This window comes from Rhagoletis zephyria, unplaced genomic scaffold (genome assembly GCF_001687245.7).
Source record: "Rhagoletis zephyria isolate East Lansing unplaced genomic scaffold, Rhagoletis_zephyria_1.1 Rzeph_scaffold_00606, whole genome shotgun sequence".
In the NCBI taxonomy this organism is placed as follows: Eukaryota; Metazoa; Arthropoda; class Insecta; order Diptera; family Tephritidae; genus Rhagoletis; species Rhagoletis zephyria.
Genome location: NW_016157690.1, coordinates 169,072 through 188,828, shown reverse-complemented (window position 1 = coordinate 188,828; position 19,757 = coordinate 169,072). Strand labels below are relative to the sequence as shown.

At 40.1% G+C, this 19,757-nt stretch overlaps 1 protein-coding gene across 1 annotated transcript; it reads right to left on the bottom strand.

Annotated features, from left to right (window-relative positions):
- Positions 1-3,270: 3,270 nt before the first annotated feature.
- On the bottom strand, positions 3,271-7,471 carry LOC108360685 (uncharacterized). The gene is made up of 2 exons (XM_017613075.1): positions 6,233-7,471; positions 3,271-3,588 (listed from the first exon to the last, which is right to left on the bottom strand). The coding sequence occupies exons 1-2, from the start codon at positions 7,469-7,471 to the stop codon at positions 3,271-3,273; spliced, it is 1,557 nt and encodes a 518-aa protein (XP_017468564.1).
- Between the last annotated feature and the right edge of the window lie 12,286 nt (positions 7,472-19,757).

The window sequence follows — 19,757 nt, the reverse complement described above, 5'->3', positions numbered from 1 at the left end:
AAATTCAAATTTTTAATTAATTAAAGAGTTATTTGCAAAAAACACTGGTACTTTCCGCACTATGTTTTGATGAATTTCACGCAAATGAATGGAATAAATGAACTCAATTTAACACGTATTATTAGTTTTTATACATTTGTCATGTTTTAAGTGTACACTTTCGCGAAATTCTGTATTTAATAGCAATATTCCGATGGTGAAAATCCGCACAACAATCTTGTGTAGTTAATATAAATAAGATGAAGGAAAACTGGTGCTGCCACTCTATTAACACAATTTGTATTTCAACTTTAAAAACACTCAAATAATGCACAAGAAATATACTTTTGTGAAAAGGGGATTTCTGTTCCTCTTCTTCGCACGCAGAAAGGAGAATTCTACGCAGTGAGGGTTATAATCCCTAAGCGCGGCCGAAGGCCGCCTACGCAGAAAGGTGTTCTCTGCAAAAGGTGTTCTGCCCCTTTTCTTTGGCAACACAGAAAGGAGAATTCTACGTTGTGAGGGTTATAATCCCTAAGCGCGGGCGAAGGCCGCCTACGCAAAAAGGAGTTGGACGCACAAAAACTTTTTTAATAGAGTGGCAGCAGCAATATACTTCCATTTTATTTTTAATAGACTGGCAACACTAGTTTTCCTCCATGTTATTTATATTAACTACCCAAGATTGTTGTGCGGATTTTCACCATCGGAATATTGCTATTAAATACAGAATTTCGCGAAAGTGTACACTTAAAACATAAGAAATGTACAAAAACTAATGAATATGTGTCAGTTGAGTTCATTTACTTGTCTTAACGCCAATAATAACAATCCGAGACCGAAAATTAACATTTTAAAGAGTTATTTGCAAAAAACACTTGCACTTTCCGCACTATGTTTTGATAAATTTCACGCAAATGAATGGAGTAAATGAACTCAATTTAACACGTATTTATTAGTTTTTATACATTTGTGATGTTTTAAGTGTACACTTTCGCGAAATTCTGAATTTAATAGCAATATTCCGATGGTGAAAATCCGCACAACAATCTTGTGTAGTTAATTGGTCTAATCATTCATTCCGTATCGACATTGATATCGGTACGGAAAGAATTCTCGAGTCAAATGAAATTGTTTGCTGTAGTTTTTTTTTCTTTATGAAATAATTTAAAATGGATACAATCGCTTTGTTTTTAAGTGATAGTGAAGACGAAGATTCCCAACAAGCAAATTAAACTTAAAGAAAGCTTTTTTTTAAAGTTTTGTATTATAAACATTAAGCTTACAAAACGTTGACTTTTTGTTTATAAAACGCTTGAAAGTAAGCGTAATATAATCGAAAAGGAACCTTGGCTATAAGCGTAGAAATATAAACTTATAATAAATACTGAACAGAAAGCTTTTTATAAGCGTAAAAGTGTAAACTTATAATAAAGGTTAAAAAATATATATATTTATAAGCGTATGAATATAAACTTACTAAAAATTTTCAAAATAAAGCTTTTTATAAACGTTTTTATAACCCTTTATTTAAAGATATTTCATTAAAAACTCATACATAGATTGCTTACCATCTAGAAACTTAAAGAAATGCGAATTTTTGGCGGACTCATCTACAGTCGCGAAAATATAAATAGGGAAGAGACATTTTAGCATTCAAGTTCACGATAACATACAAACATTAAGCATAAAAAGGTAATTTTTACATCTTGTTGCGTGCACCAGCTTTTAATTACATGCGGTTATTGGCAAATTGGAAAAACGACATCGATGCAGCTATATATTCCACTTCATCGCCGCTATTCTTATTGATGGACTTTTCTGAAAAAAATTTCATACATTTTTAATTGAATGTTAAAGTAAGCAAGGATAAGGAAGGATTACTAATCATTTNGAAAAACGACATCGATGCAGCTATATATTCCACTTCATCGCCGCTATTCTCATTGATGGACTTTTCTGAAAAAAATTTCATACATTTTTAATTGAATGTTAAAGTAAGCAAGGATAAGGAAGGATTACTAATCATTTTATGTTCAATGTGTTCTTCCGCGGACTTCACTATTAGAATTTATAATTTCTTCACACTGTCTTTTTCACTTTTTAAACGCGACATTTCCTTCTATTTTTACCGCGGTTGTTTTATATTATTTTTTCTTTTAATAATATATTTTAAAGAACGTAAACACTTCACTGACAATTGAAAAATTTTATATTTACTGCTTCATGTCGTTGGCATTTGCATTTAATTTTTAAGTTTAAGTGATTTATAAACATTGGCTCTCAACACTTATTAAAGGTTTATTTCAAAAAACTTTTAATAAACCTTATATTAAAAACGCTTATTTAACGCTTATTATAGCAAACTTACTGTAAGTTTTTTTAAAAAACATTTACTGAAATGCTTGTTGGGTTGTGTAAACGTTCGTCGTGAGCGCAGAAATTTGAGGAATAGTTCAAAAGACGTGTTGCAAATGGATTCTCAAGTCTCAACGTTATGATAGTAAGGCTTTTACAAAACTACCTATTCAGTGAGTGATTTATTTACGTTGTGACGTAGGTGTGCGACCACAAGATGCAAATACGCTACGTTTGCGTGAGTGAGATGAAAACTAGCAGCGCATCAAATTATCGGAGAGGAAATGCAAATATAATACTAGGTTAGAATAATCCATTGTTAAAAAGTACCACCTTATAAGAATGTACTAATTAAGCACATTTTTTGCAAAGGTGACAAAGGATACCCTCTTCAACCGTGGCTCATGACACCGTACAGGGAACCAATCACATGCGACAGAAAAGTAGTAGTAAAATAGTTGTTGAGAAGACAATAGGTTTATTAAAACCAGTATTTCGTTGCCTTTGCAGTGAACGAGGATTACATTACGCACCAGAAAAAGCAGCACGTATTGTTAATTTGTGCTGCGCATTGCATAATATCCGTTTGCATTATAACTCAAATGAAAACATACCTGAGTCATACCTGGATACAAGTGATAATGCACATACCAATGAAGATGACAATGATTTCGATAATGTGCCAACCGAAGAAGCAAATAGAATAAGAATTAGTTTTTTAGATTTATTTTAATATAAGTACATGTGTACATATGTCAAAACAATTTATTTGAAAACAACTAAACTATACAATTCATTAAACAATGGGAAATATTCAGAATAAAAATGAAAACTTAAGGCTGTAACTTAAGTGCTGTAGTTCAAATTCCAAAATTTTCTTTTTAGGTTCTAGTTTATCTATGGCTATTTTTTCCATAACTGCTATATGTCGCCTCACTCCTCGGTTTTATCTTTTTCATTTTCATGGAGTTTCCACCTATTCGTTTCGGACTGTCCTTGGACTTGTTCACTTTGTTGTTTAACAAGCGTGTCTAGTACTTTTGACACATTTTCCTCCATCTTTTTTTGGATTGATATTTGCTCCTCAAGTAGACCCACCTTGTTTGTTTTGTGCTTCTTTTGTGGTATACAGGATACGTCGGTATTTACATTGGTTTGCATTGCCAGGTCTACTTGAAATACACAATCAGGCGTTACATCCGATGAAGATTCTTTTTGAGTTTGTGGCGGAGCATCCAAAATTTCGAATGCCTTTGAACCCCTCAACTGATATATTGAGCGAAAGTATTACACCGACCTCCTCTTCGAGTGGACTTCAAGTTATTTGGCTGAAGGGCCCACCTCCTGTTCCGGAAATTTGCCTTGCATTTTTTACCATTTTCTTTTTGATTCCAAACTTAAGATCAGTCCAAACCTATTAAAAAAATACTTAAATAAACAAATGTAGATATGTCTTGATTTTTCATACCTTCTTCCATCCAGTTTTGTCCTTGATTGGCGGGCCCAGTGCATTTAGTTTCTGTGAAGTATCTTCCCAAAAAGTATTTAGTTCGGCTGGTGCTCTTTGGGAAAATCCTTTAGCTATGTCCGGGTGCAACTTCATCGCGTTCACAAGCACTTCAAATTGATTTTTGTTTGTGTATTTTTGTCTCTTGTCTCTAAAATATGCGTGTAAACACAATTTAGTGCGTCCTCATCAATTGTTTACATAAATACTTACGAAATTTCCATTTCTTCAAATTTCCGTAACCAACTCACCAACTTATAGATATCGAAAAATATTTTCGATTTTACGGTTTCAGTGATTTTGCAATCAACGCCATCTATGAGCCACGGAAAGTATTTTATCGAGTCGGCAAGCGAGTTCAACATCATCGAGAAATCGATTTTCGATACGAGTTCAATGATTTCAACGCAATATTTGGCGATCAATATCGACAAATTTTTCGATTGACACGAGTTCAATGATTAGGCCCAATATAAATAAGATGGAGGAAAACTGGTGCTGCCACTCTATTAATACTGTTAATAATTAAACACGCAAAGTCACGGTCTACCATTACAATTTATTATTCATCCGCTTATCTGTGCACAAAAAGAAGTTAAAAAGAGTTTCCTCGCCTTTTATAGTAAATTTTAGGAATTTAAAGTACCGTACAATGATTTTTCAACGAAACAAACAAATGTAACCACAAAACAGAAATGAATGACAAGAGAGTGAACAGGATTGCCGGACGATTACGAAATAACAGAAAATAAAGTTAACTAAGAGGTTGCAGCTGCAACATCCTGCCCGGTCGAGTCGGTTGACTCGAAATCTTCAGGCTCCAGTAGGAGGCAACGCTTCTGAAAAGCTCGAGTATGCATCCGCCGGAAGTTCTTAATGTGACATTGCGCTCCGTCAGCGCCCGGATGTACTCCCACGACGCGACCCATGCGCCAGTGAGGCAAGTTCTCATGCTTTACGAGTACGATATCGTTGACCTTGATGTTAGTGGTGCGCCGATGCCATTTGTGGCGCCTCTGCAGGGTGGTCAGGTACTCCCCTACTCCACCGCTGCCAAAACACTTGTTGAACCTGCCGTACCCATTGCCATTGTTTCAGTCGGTTGTTGGGAATATGTTGGATGTCTGGCTCAGGGACCGCTATCAGCGGAGCCCCAATCAGGAAATCACCGGGTGACAGCGCGAATTTATCTTCCGGGTCGTCGTACAGTGGCGTAATTGGACGTGAGTTCAGGCATGCTTCGATCCGGGTAGCCAAGGTCTGCAATTGACTATGCCACATGATTTGCGAGCACACACAGCGGACCAAGTGATGCTTTGCCGACTGAACGGCCGCTTCCCACAGCCCACCTTGATTCGGTGCACTAGGTGCCAATTGGTACCCGAGCCCGCTAACAATCGCTGGTTGTTTTCACTAGATCGTCCACGACTTCGATGTGCACGGCTTTGTTGACCATGCATACGAAGATGGCTAGGTACATCTTGATGAACGTGCGTGAGCGCTTCGAGCCGAGCCGCAGTGTAAAAGGGCCACAGTAGTCTACCCCGAACGAAACAAACGGTCTCGCGGGTTTGATCCTCTGCCCGGGTAGCGAAGCTATTTGCTGACTGAACACCTCTCCCTTATGACGGCGGCACACTACGCACATGGGGATAAAACTCTTGACCGCCTGCCTTGCATTCGGGATCCAAAACCGGCGACGGAGGGTATGTAGCATGAGCTGCGTTCCTCCATGTAGCGTTGCCTCATGCGCCTGCACGAAAGGAGCTGACTTCGGCAATTTGATCGGGAATCGCTGGTCATGCACAAGTTCTGCCTTAAGTATTCGCCCTCCGAACCGAAGGATATGGTTCTCATCTAAAAATGGATTCAATGAGAGTATTTTAGTACAGGAGGACAAACCTAAACTGGACTTCAACTGTCGAATGTCAGCAGCAAATTGTTCCCCTTGCTCTAGACGGATTAGCGTGTATAGGGCGTCATCCAGTTCCTGGGCACTGACCACAGGTTGACGAAAGTGTCGACGTCCCTTCAACCAGCGCAGCATGATGGCCGCTGTACCAAGCAGGCGTTGAATTGAACTAAACCGGGTAGTCAACAACATAATATGTCCATCTGAGCGACGGGTATTCAAAGGCTGCGCAAGGAGTACCATTGACTGACATATACTTCGCCTTTCTGCAAGGAGCTCGTCCGACTCGGCCTGGCTAAGAGGGATCTTGGGCTGGTTTGAGGGAGCGCTGCTAGCACACCAGGCCCATGCCACCAAAGCGGGTGAACTAAGAGTTCTTCGGGTGTAATGCCTCTGCTGGCACCATCAGCAGAGTTCTGTGCTGAACGAACGTGGTACCATCTGTCTGGGGATGTCAGTTCCTGTATCCTGCGAACCCGGTTGGATATGAACGGCTTAAGTGTTGTTGGATGCTTCTTCAACCAGCACAAAACGATCGCCGAGTCCGACCACAAATAGTATGGAGCATCCATCAAGCCCAGCGAGTCCGGCACATTTTGAATAGTTTCAGCCAACAGTAGTGCTTCCGACAGTTCCAGGCGGGGTATAGTAGCGCCCTTCAGAGGTGCCACCTTCGTGCGAGCTGTAAGAAGTGAGATGTGCGCAACATCGCCTACGTCAACAGTTTTCGTATATATGACGGCAGCATATGCTTGTGAGCTGGCATCGCAAAAGCCGTGCAACGTTGTCTGAACACGCTGAACCATGCCCATCCAACGGTCGATGCGGATCTTATTGAGCCCCTCTAGCTTGGAGCGGTACTTGAGCCATTCGTTGCAAAGATCGTCAGGTAACGGCGAATCCCAAGATAAACCCGCAGCCCACATCCTCTGGATGAACACCTTCCCAGTTACAGCGACAGGTGATAACAACCCAGCGGGATCAAAGAGACGCGCCACCTCGCTAAGTACTCGTCCCTTCGTGGGAGCCTCGGAGGATTGGGTTAGGTCGACTTGGAAAAATAGCTGATCCGTCACTGCGTCCCATCTTAAGCCTAATAGGGAAGCTTCATTAGATAAATAGCTCATCACCTGGCCATCGTTGGAGTTCCATTTCCTTAGCGTAAATTTTCCCGCGGATAAAATGGTATCTACGTTTTTAGCCAGTTCCACTGCATCGGACGCGCTCTCACAACTGGTGAGGAAATCATCTACGTAAAACGAGGTTAGAATCGCATCTCGGGCGAGGACCACCCGCCGCCTATCCGGAACTGAACCGTAATTATCATAAGCGCATTGCCGCAACGTGCGCACTGCGTTATATGGACTGCATGCCATGCCATATGTAATGGTCTTCAATCGATATACGCGAATATCGTCGGCCGGGGACTCGCGCCAAATAATCCTCTGATAGTCTCGATGCTCCGGCGCAACCAACACTTGCCTGAATATTTTCTCGATGTCGGCCGTTATCGCCACTCGAAAACGTCGGAAGCGATGAAGTATGCTACCAAGCGAGTCCGGAAGCGATGGGCCCACCAGTTGAATATCGTTTAGGGAGGCTCCCGTGCTGGTCGGCACCGAAGCATTGAACACCACGCGGAATTTGCAGGTAACCGCATGATGAGGAATATAATAGCAATTGTTATGGTGATACGGTGGTTCGACTAGCTCCATATGTCTGAGAGTTGCGTACTCCCGCATGAATGCCACATAGTTTTCTCTGATGGCGGGATCTACTACCAAGCGACACTCAAGTCTACTAAATTGGCGCGCAGCAAGTGCATACGAGTCACCAAGTTTTGGTGCATTTTGTCGCAGAGGTAGCCGCACAATGAACCGGCCGTCTGCAGTGCGGCCATGAGTAGCTTCGAAGATCTGGGCACAGTCGTCAACGTGTTGATTGTCGGCCGCCGCAATTTCATCCATCTCCCAAAACCTGTGGAGCAGTTCTTCTAGACGGACGTCGTCTTCACCCGGTAACGCGCTGAGTGCGAGCGATGATACGTTCGAAGTAAAAGACACTACTGCCGGACCAAACACTATCCAACCAAAGCGGGTACGCTGGGCGAAAGGTTCGTCTGGTCGTCCACCGATGACTTCACCTTCTAAGACTCGCCCCCACACGTCCGCGCCAATGAGAACGTCGATAATGCCACGCGTACCAAACCGATCGTCCGCCAACTGAAGCCCTCTCAAGTACGGCCACTGGTTCACGTCAATATTCATCGCCGGAGTCTGAGAAGTAATGGACGGTAAAATCAAGGCCTCAATTTGCATCTCAAATCCAGTTCTCGTTGACCTCAAAGTGATTGTAACGCTGCCCTTCACCTTTGTATTTACGGCAGGCCCTACCCCTTCTACCAGCAGGTCACATTTCCGTCGGTATAACTGCAAGGAGTTTTCTAGGCGATCCGTCACGAAGGTAACCTGCGATCCAGGATCGCATAGGATACGAGCCACACGCTGAACCGATGCTTCTCCAAAGGCATATGCACACGATGTTGCTAGGAGGGTGATCGGCTGATATCTGTCAGCGTGGGCTCTCGCAGCTGCTGCTAGTCATGCAGCTGAAGTTGTTGGCGCCTTACCAGCTATGTTGACGAACCTCTCGCGGCATAAGATAGTATTGTGCTTACCGCCACAATTCCGACAACTTCCCGATGCACACTGTCTGGACGAATGGCCAGCACGTAGGCAGTTATAACACAACCTAAACTCTTAACTGCTTCATAACGTTGTTCGATGTTCATGGCTGACAGCGCTGAATACTTAGAAATTCGATGCGGAGCACCACAATGCGCACACTGTGCCCGCTAGCCACATTCGCCTTCACCGATCGTTGCTGCCGAGAAGACACTAGAATGGCCGATGGTTCAGGCGATAGACTATGAGCACGCCTTTCCAAAAACCTCAGCAAATCACCCAGCAGTGGAATATCGGTGGTGGTACTTTTCATGCACCAGTCGCGCTTGGTTACAGCCGGAAGGTTGGACCCAGCTAATGCATCCCATTGACTTACAGGGACCTCCATAACCCGCAATGCTCGCAGCGACTCTTGCACTGTGTCAACAGTGGCCAGCAATGCTTGTGATGACTTCTGGGTAGCTACTTGTAGGTTGAGAAAGCGCGACACGTGTATTTCTGCCAACTGTTTCTTATTGTCGTAACGCTCTTTAAAGCCTTCCATACTTCTTGATAGCCACCCCAGTATATCCCTCCAATTAATGGCACTATGGAGGCGTTAACTGCTTGGCGAAGTTTACCCAACTTGAATGCTTCCGGGTACGCAGAGTTATGGACGAGCGTTTCAAACGCATCCTTGAACGCCAACCACTTGCACATATCCCCGTCAAATGAGGGAATAGCCAGCGGGTCAAGTTTAAGATCTACTGAACAGCCATCCAAAGTCGTGGTAGGATCGTTGCGCGCTCCTTCACTGGCGTTGGAATCTCCCGTTGACGTCGCAATAAGGCGGTTGAGTGTGCTACATGCCTCCCCGTAAAGCTTCTCCACACTTTCCCATAGCGAATCATGCGTAACCATTTCTGAGGGTGCAGCTTCTCCCACAAGATGGTTATAGTTATCAACGAATCGCCCAAAATGTGTCTCCATCGACTTCAGCTCTTGTTGAAGTTAGAATACATCCCGACCATCATCGCCACAATCTATTACATATATGCGTTTTATTGCTTTCACAGCAGATGCGCGCAAGTTAAGTTCCGCCATGCCTCAAAAATACAATAAAATTGTACTTTAAAAACTAAAACCTCCCTATTATAATTGCCATTCGTACTGTAATCAGGTATGTAACTTGAGAATAGAAAACGCTGCATCTTTTAGGCGCATCAATATTACATAGTGACATCCCGAGCTAATAAAAGGAAGGTAAAAAAAACATTAGTTGTCCTCACAGGAGGCACCAAAATATTAAAAATTAAACACGCAAAGTCACGATTTACCAATACAATTTATTATTCATCCGCTTATCTATGCACAAGGAGAAGTTAAAAAGAGTTTCCTCGCCTTTTATAGTAAACTTTAGGAATTTAAAGTACCGTGCAATGATTTTTCAACGTAACAAACAAATGTAACCACAAAACAGAAATGAATGACAAGAGAGTGAACAGGATTGCCAGACGATTAAAAAATAACAGCAAACAAAGTTAACTAAGAGGTTGCAGCTTCAACAAATACAATTTGTATTTCAACTTTAAAACACTCAAATAATGCACAAGAAATATACTTTTGTGAAAAGGGGATTTCGGTTCCTTTTCTTCGCACGCAGAAAGGTGTTTTCTGCAAAAGGTGTTCTGCCTCTTTCTTTGGCAACACAGAAAGGAGAATTCTCCGTTGTGCGGGTTATAATCCCTTAGCGCGGCCGAAGGCCGCCTACGCAAAAAGATGTTCTCTGCAAAAGGTGTTCCCCCCCCCTTTTCTTTGGCAACACAGAAAGGAGAATTCTACGTTGTGAAAGTAATAAACCGTATGCGCGGCCGAAGGCCACCTACGCAGAAAGGTGTTCTCTGCAAAAGGTGTTCAGCCCCTTTTATTTGGCAACACAGAAAGAAGAATTCTACGAATTGAAGGTTATAAACCCTATGCGCGGCCGAAGGCCGCCTACGTAAAAAGGTGTTATCTGCAAAAGGTGTTCTGCCCCTTTTCTTTGGCAACACAGAAAGGAGAATTCAACGTAGTGAGGGTTATAATCCCTAAGCGCGCCGAAGGCCGCCTACGCAAAAAGATGTTCTCTGCAAAAGGTGTCCCCCCCCCCTTTTCTTTGGCAACACAGAAAGGAGAATTCTACGTTGTGAAAGTAATAAACCGTATGCGCGGCCGAAGGCCACCTACGCAGAAAGGTGTTCTCTGCAAAAGGTGTTCAGCCCCTTTTATTTGGCAACACAGAAAGAAGAATTCTACGAATTGAAGGTTATAATCCCTATGCGCGGCCGAAGGCCGCCTACGTAAAAAGGTGTTATCTGCAAAAGGTGTTCTGCCCCTTTTCTTTGGCAACACAGAAAGGAGAATTCAACGTAGTGAGGGTTATAATCCCTAAGCGCGCCGAAGGCCGCCTACGCAAAAAGATGTTCTCTGCAAAAGGTGTTCCCCCCCCCCTTTTCTTTGGCAACACAGAAAGGAGAATTCAACGTAGTGAGGGTTATAATCCCTAAGCGCGCCGAAGGCCGCCTACGCAAAAAGATGTTCTCTGCAAAAGGTGTTCCCCCCCCCCTTTTCTTTGGCAACACAGAAAGGAGAATTCAACGTAGTGAGGGTTATAATCCCTAAGCGCGGCCGAAGGCCGCCTACGCAAAAAGCAGTTAGACGCACAAAAACTTTTTTAATGGAGTGGCAGCAGCAATTTACCTCCATTTTATTTTTAATAGAGTGGCAACACTAGTTTTCCTTCATCTCTTTTATAATAACTTCACGAGATTGTTGTGCGGATTTTCAACATTGCAATATTCCAATTTAATACAGAATTTCGTAAAAATTTACACTTAAGATATCACAATTGTATAAAAACTAATGAATACGTGTTCAGTTGAATTCATTTACTCCATTTATTTGCGTCAAATTCATCAAAACATAGTGCGAAAAGTGCAAGTGTTTTTTGCGAATAACTCTTTAATGAATTAAAAATGTGAATTTCCGGATTATTATTGTTCTTATTAAAACGCGTCGATTGAATTTTGTTCATCAATTATGGCCTGGTACCGCTAAAGTGCACTTTTACCCTCTTACTCTCAATATGCGCACATCGGCTCTGCCTTCACTCTCGGGGCTTAAAATCTTTCAAAACAAATTGAACAAATTTTAATTAACATTGGAAATTTTAAAATAATTGTGGAATGCATTATCTGTAAAATGTACGTACAAAAATCTGTAAAATGTGCGTCATAATAAGCATAATCAGCACAAAAATTNAATTAAAAATGTGAATTTCCGGATTATTATTGTTCTTATTAAAACGCGTCGATTGATACCCCTCTTGAATTTTGTTCATCAATTATGGCCTGGTACCGCTAAAGTGCACTTTTACCCTCTTACTCTCAATATGCGCACATCGGCTCTGCCTTCACTCTCGGGGCTTAAAATCTTTCAAAACAAATTGAACAAATTTTAATTAACATTGGAAATTTTAAAATAATTGTGGAATGCATTATCTGTAAAATGTACGTACAAAAATCTGTAAAATGTGCGTCATAATAAGCATAATCAGCACAAAANAAAAAAATGGTTACAGCCAAAATTTTAGCATAAGTGTAGAATATGAACCATTTCGCCACCCAAAAACCAAAAGTGTGGCGCTGATTTCAACTTTACGAAAATTATTTGGCGCAAAAATAAAAAAGTTAGATATAAAAGGTTAAATTAGATTTTTTGAAATATTAATATCTTATGAACTACATAACCGATTCAAAAACTAACGATGTAAAAATAAGGACAGTTAATTTAGCTTTCGAGCCGAAGGTGGTAACACTAGTGCTCCATCTGAATGTAAAGCAGTGGATCGTCACTTCTTTTCATATATATAATAATAATAATTTAGCTTTCTGTTGGTGTCCATAATTTTAATGATTTATTTTATTTTTAATCCAAAAATACAGAAAAACGAAAGGAAATTACGTATTTTTTCATAAAATAACTTTTTTTTAACAAAATTCATGATTAATGCAAAAGAAATTTATATTATTAAGAAGGCACAAGTTATTACTTTTAATTTCATGTACATATTTTATTGTAATCTGCTGTTGAACTTTAAAAATGTAGTGTAAATTTAGTGATAGTGAAAGAAGTTCTGCGCAAGTATCCTACGATATTACACCCTTTCCGCATCTTGTTCAGTGTCTGGAAACCCCGGCATTGTTGACTACGAAAAATCATATGTTTATGGTTATGGTACCTATAATAGATGATAGTTACCCGGCAAGAACACTGACTATCATTTGACAAATCATTTGAGTGGCAAGACTGATAGAGATTTCTGTCACTGGCTACCCACAAGTTTCTATCAAATTCTAAAGGGCAGTGTGAAAAATCTGATGTAAACATTTGTGTACATGTGATCTTCCATCTTCCTCCGACTTATGGCATTATTTAGTTGTCTCTTTTTAACCAACGCAAAATTTGCAAATGTGTTAGTAAGGTAAATGAGAATGTGTTAGTTTCCATCACACAATTCTTGTAGGGTAATGTCCCTACAAAACCTCTACACAAATGTTTACATCAGATTTTTCACACTGCCCTATAGAATTTGATAGAAACTTGTAGGTAGCCAGTGACTGAAATCTCTATCAGTCTTGCCACTCAAATGATTTGTCAAATGATGGTCACTGTTCTTGCAGGGGTGGTTACGCTTATGGCAATGGTTATGGCTATGGCGTTATGTTATGTCTCCACTAATTTAAGCTTTAATAGCTTTATCAATAATTTTAACGAATCTAGCTTATACCGAGTTCGGACTGACAACGAAAACACTTTGAAAACGAGTTTTGCGATTATGGGCTGAGAGCTGTTCGCACCGGCTGTCAGTGTTTTAGTTGACATTTATTTCATCCTTTGTTTAGAATTTTGCTATGAAAAAAAAACCCAAATCTTCTTCTTTCATTTTCGTATTATTAGCAACCTTTTTCTTTAATTCATATTTTAATTTGGCCAGCCAATTGGCAATAAATCCCAAATAGCAAATTAAAGATGATAAAATATTACTTCCACTTCGTTAAATATATCTTAAAAACTAGTGAAGACACCGATTGGAATGAGTGAAACGTGAGTTTTCAAGTAGTTTTCAGCGAAAACTGGTTTTCGTTTGACAGCTTTACGTTTACCTACCAGTTTTAGCCATGAAAATATGTTTTCGATGGCAGTCCGAACATGGTATTACTTTCAATGTTTCTGCTGGTGGGAATGTGTGTAGTTTATACTGTGTATGTGTATGTATGTATGTATGTGATTTTAAATCTATATATATAAATGTGAATGTCTGTTTGTTTATTACCTTATAACTTTTGAACCACTACACGGAATCGCACGAAACTTTGCACACTTATTTGTTTTTACTCCGGGAATGTTATAGGTATGGTTTTGTTTGCAAATATGGTTATGTGGAAGTGGAAGTCATATTTGGAACAAGTTAAGAATCCGAACAATGAAAAAATTACCAGAAAAAAAATTGAGTTCGATAGAGGTTTTTGAGGCAAATATAACGGTATAATTTTTTTGAGGCAGAAACATCAACTAAGGTAGTTACGAAAGGTCAAATATCAAATGTAGCGCTTTTTTCAAATCCATATATCTCGAAAACCATTGCACGGATTCTAAAAATTTTGATGTCATTAAATAGGAAATATGAGTGGCTTTAATAACGTATATAAATGTTACATATAGCTTTTTAAGTTTTAGCAAAAATCCAATTTATTAAAAAAAAAATTACAAACACATTTTTCTTTAAAAAGTTCCGTATTAATTACAGCTAAAGGTCTTATAAATAAATAGTGTACAACTCAAGCTTTCGTTTGAAATACAACATGTTGTGTTTAATCGTCGCAAATAGGAGTATCTCCAAAAGTAACCCTAGTCGGACCAATGCCAGCTACGCTATCCACAGTATTTTTGCGCAAAAGCTTTTTCTGGATAGGCGGCCTTCGGCCACGCCTATAGATTATAACAATCACTAAGTAGTATTCTCCTTTCTGTGTTGCCGAAGAAGAGGTGCGCAACATCTTTTTGCACAGACCACCTTGTGCGTTGGCGGCTTCGGCCGCACTTAGGGATTATAACACTTACTAAGTAGAATTATCCTTTCTGTGTTACCGAAGAAGAGGTTCGCAACACCATTTTGCATAGAACACCTTCTGCGTTGGCGGCCTTCGGCCGCGCTTAGGGATTATAACCCTTACTTAGCAGAATTCTCCCTTCTGTGCTGCCGAAGAAGAGGGGCGCAACACCTTTTGCAGAGAAAACCTGCTGCGTTGGGGGCCTTCGGCCGCACTTAGGGATTATAACCCTACCTTATAACTAAGTAGAATTCTCCTTTCTGTGTTGCCGAAGAAGAGTGGTGCAACACCTTTTTGCACAGAACACCTTCTGCGTTGGCGGTCTTCGGCCGCGCTTAGGTACAATTTGTGCGCTATTTAATATTTATATTTATTTATAAGACTTTTAACTGTAATTAATGCATTACTTTTTAAAGAAAAATGTGTTTCTTTAAAATTTGTTGTAATTTTTTTTTTACATAAATTCGAGTTTTGTTAACACTTAAGAAGTTATATATAACATTTGCATATGTAATTAAAGCGACTCACGTTTCCTATTTTTTTTTTTTTTTTTCATTTCATTTATAAATAGAATCATTAGCACAATAAGATAAAAAAAAGATCTTTTATAGCGTAACAAAAAATTCATAACAGTACATACATATAACTAAAACAGCAAAAATACTTAAGACTAAATAAAAGTAAAATAATATAATTAACAGAGTAGTATTTTTAAGTGAGTTCTACAATTCCAGGACATATACTTAAAATAAGACTTAATTAAACAAGTACATAGAGAGCACATCACAGGGACTGAAGTGAAGCTAACGGAAATACGCATACAGAACATTTTTAGAGTTGCTTTTGTTTAAACTACTGCGAATATGGGATGGAATAGAGTTCCAGATGCGGATAGCATTGACAAAGAATAGCCGTGCAGAGCTGAGATAATTGTAGGTAGGAACAGTCAAGTCCTTTACTCGAGTGGATTTGGGGAACGTTAGTTTTTCATATAGATATTTGGGTGCCTTATCTGTCACGAGACGAAAAAGGAATACACAATTTCTAGCTTTAAGATATTCAGAAATTTCGCAGCCAAGTAGGCGCGTTCTCCAAGCGGAAATATGGTCATATTTTGCTAGCCCAAACACATAGTGCGTGATCTGGTTAAATACTACATCTATTTTGTGAGCTGATTGGGAATCGAACCTGCTGTAGACTAACTCAGAATAACAGATTGGCATTATAAGTTGGATTGCGAGTTTACGTCTGATTTCTATCGGTGTGAATGGAGCAGACATTCGTAAATTCCTTAAAGTATTATAGACTTTGCCTACAGTTGAATTCACATGGTCAATGCAGGTAAGGCCAGTGTTGATAATAAACCCAAGGTTAGTTACTTTTGACACAGATTTAATTGGTTTGCCACCAATGTGTAACGATGGAATAGTTGCTAGGTTAAGACGTTTCTTACAAATAGGTAAAACAAAACACTTGTCACAATTAAGACGAAGACCATTTAACTGTGCCCAGGACCTTATAGACATCAGTTCTCTGTTGAAGCTTGCGCACAAATTAGCTGAGTCCTCAAGAAGACCTGACATATAGAGCTGGACATCGTCCGCATAGGCATGCATGTTGGCGTGCATAGAACTCCGAAATATATCATTGACGAACAAACTAAATAGTAGTGGTCCCAAGATTGACCCTTGTGAGACACCCGTGAACAAAGGCCTTTGTTCAGATATTTGTGATCCAACCTTGACACGCTGAGACCTCTCTTTCAGATAGCTACGCATCAGTTTTACTGCTGACTCTCCAAACCCAAAGTAGTTTTTTAATTTAAAGCACAGTAGTTCATGGCTAACTGAATCAAAGGCTTTAGAGAAGTCCAGCAAGCATAGTAGAGTTAAGTGGTTCTTGTCGAAAAGTATTCTAATGTCCCTTCTCTTGTCCAGCCACTAACAATCCTGTTCAACAAATCTCCTTCGGCGGGGCATTTTATTGATGAGTGGAAAAAAGCTTATATTACGCCAATTACGCCTATATCAAAGTTGGCTACTGTTCCAAAAGTTTTTGAGTCGGCTGTGAAACAGAGGCTTAATTTTGTAGTTAAAAGTTTGATCAGCCCTTATCAGCACGGCTTTGTAAGTGGCAGGTCAACTGTTACTAACCTTGCTATTTTCATGGAGGATTGTGTTGCTGCGTTGCAGACGGGTCTCCAAGTTGACGCAGTATACACGGACTTTTCAAAGGCGTTTGATAAAGTTTCGCACAAAGTATTGATCAATAAGTTATCGCGTTTAAGTTTCCATTCAACTTTCCTTGAATGGATTCTTTCCTACCTTTCCAACAGGTGTTGTACAGTTGTCATCGATAATATCCTTTCCAATCATTTTGTTGCCACTTCGGGTGTACCTCAAGGTAGTATCTTGGGTCCTCTCTTATTTGTCCTATTCATAAACGATGTTGGGTCATGATTTCTGTCGTCTAAGTATTTATTATATGCTGATGACCTCAAAGTTTACGCAGTGATAAAGAACTCACAAGACGCCATGTTCTTGCAATCCGAGCTCGAANCATTTTGTTGCCACTTCGGGTGTACCTCAAGGTAGTATCTTGGGTCCTCTCTTATTTGTCCTATTCATAAACGATGTTGGGTCATGATTTCTGTCGTCTAAGTATTTATTATATGCTGATGACCTCAAAGTTTACGCAGTGATAAAGAACTCACAAGACGCCATGTTCTTGCAATCCGGGCTCGAAAGACTACACTCATGGTGCTCTCTGAATTGTTTATCTCTGAACGTCAGTAAGTGCTCATATTCTACTGACACCGGAAAGCTGTTCAAACCAAGTATAATATTGGCGGTTATGAGCTTAGATCTGTCGTTGGAGTTAAAGATTTGGGAGTATACTTTGACTCAAAACTAACCTTCGCAACTCATATTAATTACGTTATTTCCAAAGCTTATGCTATGCTCGCTTTTGTTCAGCGTAATAGTCGGTCGTTTAGGGATCCCTATACCCTTTAGCTTCTGTATGTTTCATTGGTGAGATCTAGGTTAGAATACGCGTCCTTCATTTGGCGACCCTATCAGTCCGTCTATTCAAACAGGATTGAAAGAATCCAAAAAGTTTTTATAAAATTTGCCTTGCGTTCCCTGAGGTTTTCGGAGCCTATACCCCCGTATGCATCTCGTTGTCAACTCCTTGGCTTAAACTCGTTAAATAGTATACGCTCATTCCTCGCTGCCTCTTTTGTGGCTAAAATAGTGGAAGGCTCTATGCTTTTGGAGACGTTATCTTTAAATGTTCCGTCTCATAACTTGCGGCGTGCTTCATTATTTTATTTGGGATTTCCGAAATCCAACTATGTGAAACTCTCGCCTCTCTTTAGAACCCTCTCCGAGTTAAATGAGCTTTCGGAATATGATCCATCGCTCTCATTTGAAACAGTACGTCGTCTCCTGCTAAATTACTCTAGGTAGTATTTATGCTCCTTTGCTTTAGTCAGTAAGGATTTGTATTCAATTTGATTGAATAAACAAAATAAATANTCATCAAGTATCTTTACCATTGCAGTAGAGCAGCTGTGATGGGGTCTGAATCCGGATTGAAATGGGGATATAAGGTTGAATTTACCGATGTGGGAAGAGATTTGTTCAGATAACAAAGATTCGAAAACTTTAGACAAGGCTGGTAGTATGCTGATGGGTCGGAAATCACTAGGGCTGGATGCGGATTTATTTTTGGCTACAGGAAGCACAGTAGCAATCTTCCAGGCATCGGGAAACCAGGACGTGGTGAGACTATGGTTTATTATGTGTGTCAAGGTTGCCAAAATAATCGGTTAGACTACCTTCACAAATTTTATCGGAATGCCATTCTCCCCGATTGCGTTGGACCTGATCTTAAAAACAGATTTCACCACATCAATCTCGCTCACAGCAATGAACTCAAACTTTTCGCCAGCAAAAGAGACCGGACAGGAGGCTACAGAGTTGGTCGTAAGGGGACAAGATGAAGGCGGAGAAGCAAAGGCAACGCTAAGCGTTTCAGGACTCAACGAGCATTCTGATTTCTCACTGGCATGGACGCGGAGTGTTCTCAGATTTCGCCACAATACATTATTAGGCAGTGAGGGGTCCAGCTTATTCATAAATAATTTTTTCTTTTCACGTCTTATAACCGAGGTAGCTTCATTCCTTATTGTTTTGAAAGCACTCCAGTTCTCATCTGTCGGGTTCCTTTTCCATATGTTATAATATTTATTGCGTTTTTTAATCACTGATAGGACCACACCATTAAACCAACGGCAGGAAGAAGACCTGTCACAGGTTCGGGTAGGGACATGAGTGAGGAGCGAATTTAATATATTTTCGTTTAGGAAACGGAGCTTCTCATTGACCGTGCTGAGACCCCAGCAAACAGACCAATCGATCTGCAAGAGGCTACTGAAAAGGTTGTTGACATCTAAGGAACGGTAGTCAAAGAAGTTAAATACATAGGTATTGTCGTCATAGTGATCAAGTTTAACGTCAAAAGAACAAAATATCAAGTCATGATCAGATATAAAAGATATTTCGTCAAATTTCAAAACAATAGAAGGATCAGATACAGCAAAGTAATCTAATAAGCTGGGCCAGCAATTGCTACCATATCTTGTGGGTACCGACAAATTAACCATAGACAACCCAACACAGGAGATGTCGTCTATTAAACGAGCACTGGTAGAATCAGGACATAACAGGTTCACATTAAAATCACCACAAAGAATTATATGGTCATAATCTACAGAAACAGTGGACAGAAAATTAAAAAAGTCACATAGGCTGAAATACTTATAGGGATTATACACACAAGACAATAGGATTTTGGACGAGGGGCTAGACATTTCGACAGACAGGTACTCCACGCAGCTTCTTTCTGAATGTGACTGCGAAACCTGTTTGGTTTTTAGGTGCTTTTTGCAGTAAATAGCAACTCCACCACCTTTTCTGTCTACCCTATCAGATCGAAACAACTTATAATCTATCATAATGGGCACTGCTTACATTGTACCTGAACCACGTCTCAGATACACATATAACATCGACTGGAGACAATTCAAAAGTGTTCCTTACTATATCCAATTTCTCAGAATTAAGGCTGCGCGAATTAAAAGGAACAATGTTCAAACCCGTTTGTTGACCGCACATAATGTT

Coding starts and splice junctions, on each gene's coding strand:
- LOC108360685 (XM_017613075.1), bottom strand. CDS start 7,471: ATGGAGCTAGTCGAACCACCGTATCACCATAACAATTGCTATTATATT. Junction 3,589..6,232: donor AGCCGTTCATATCCAACCGG/GTTCGCAGGATA, acceptor AGGGGTTCAAAG/GCATTCGAAATTTTGGATGC.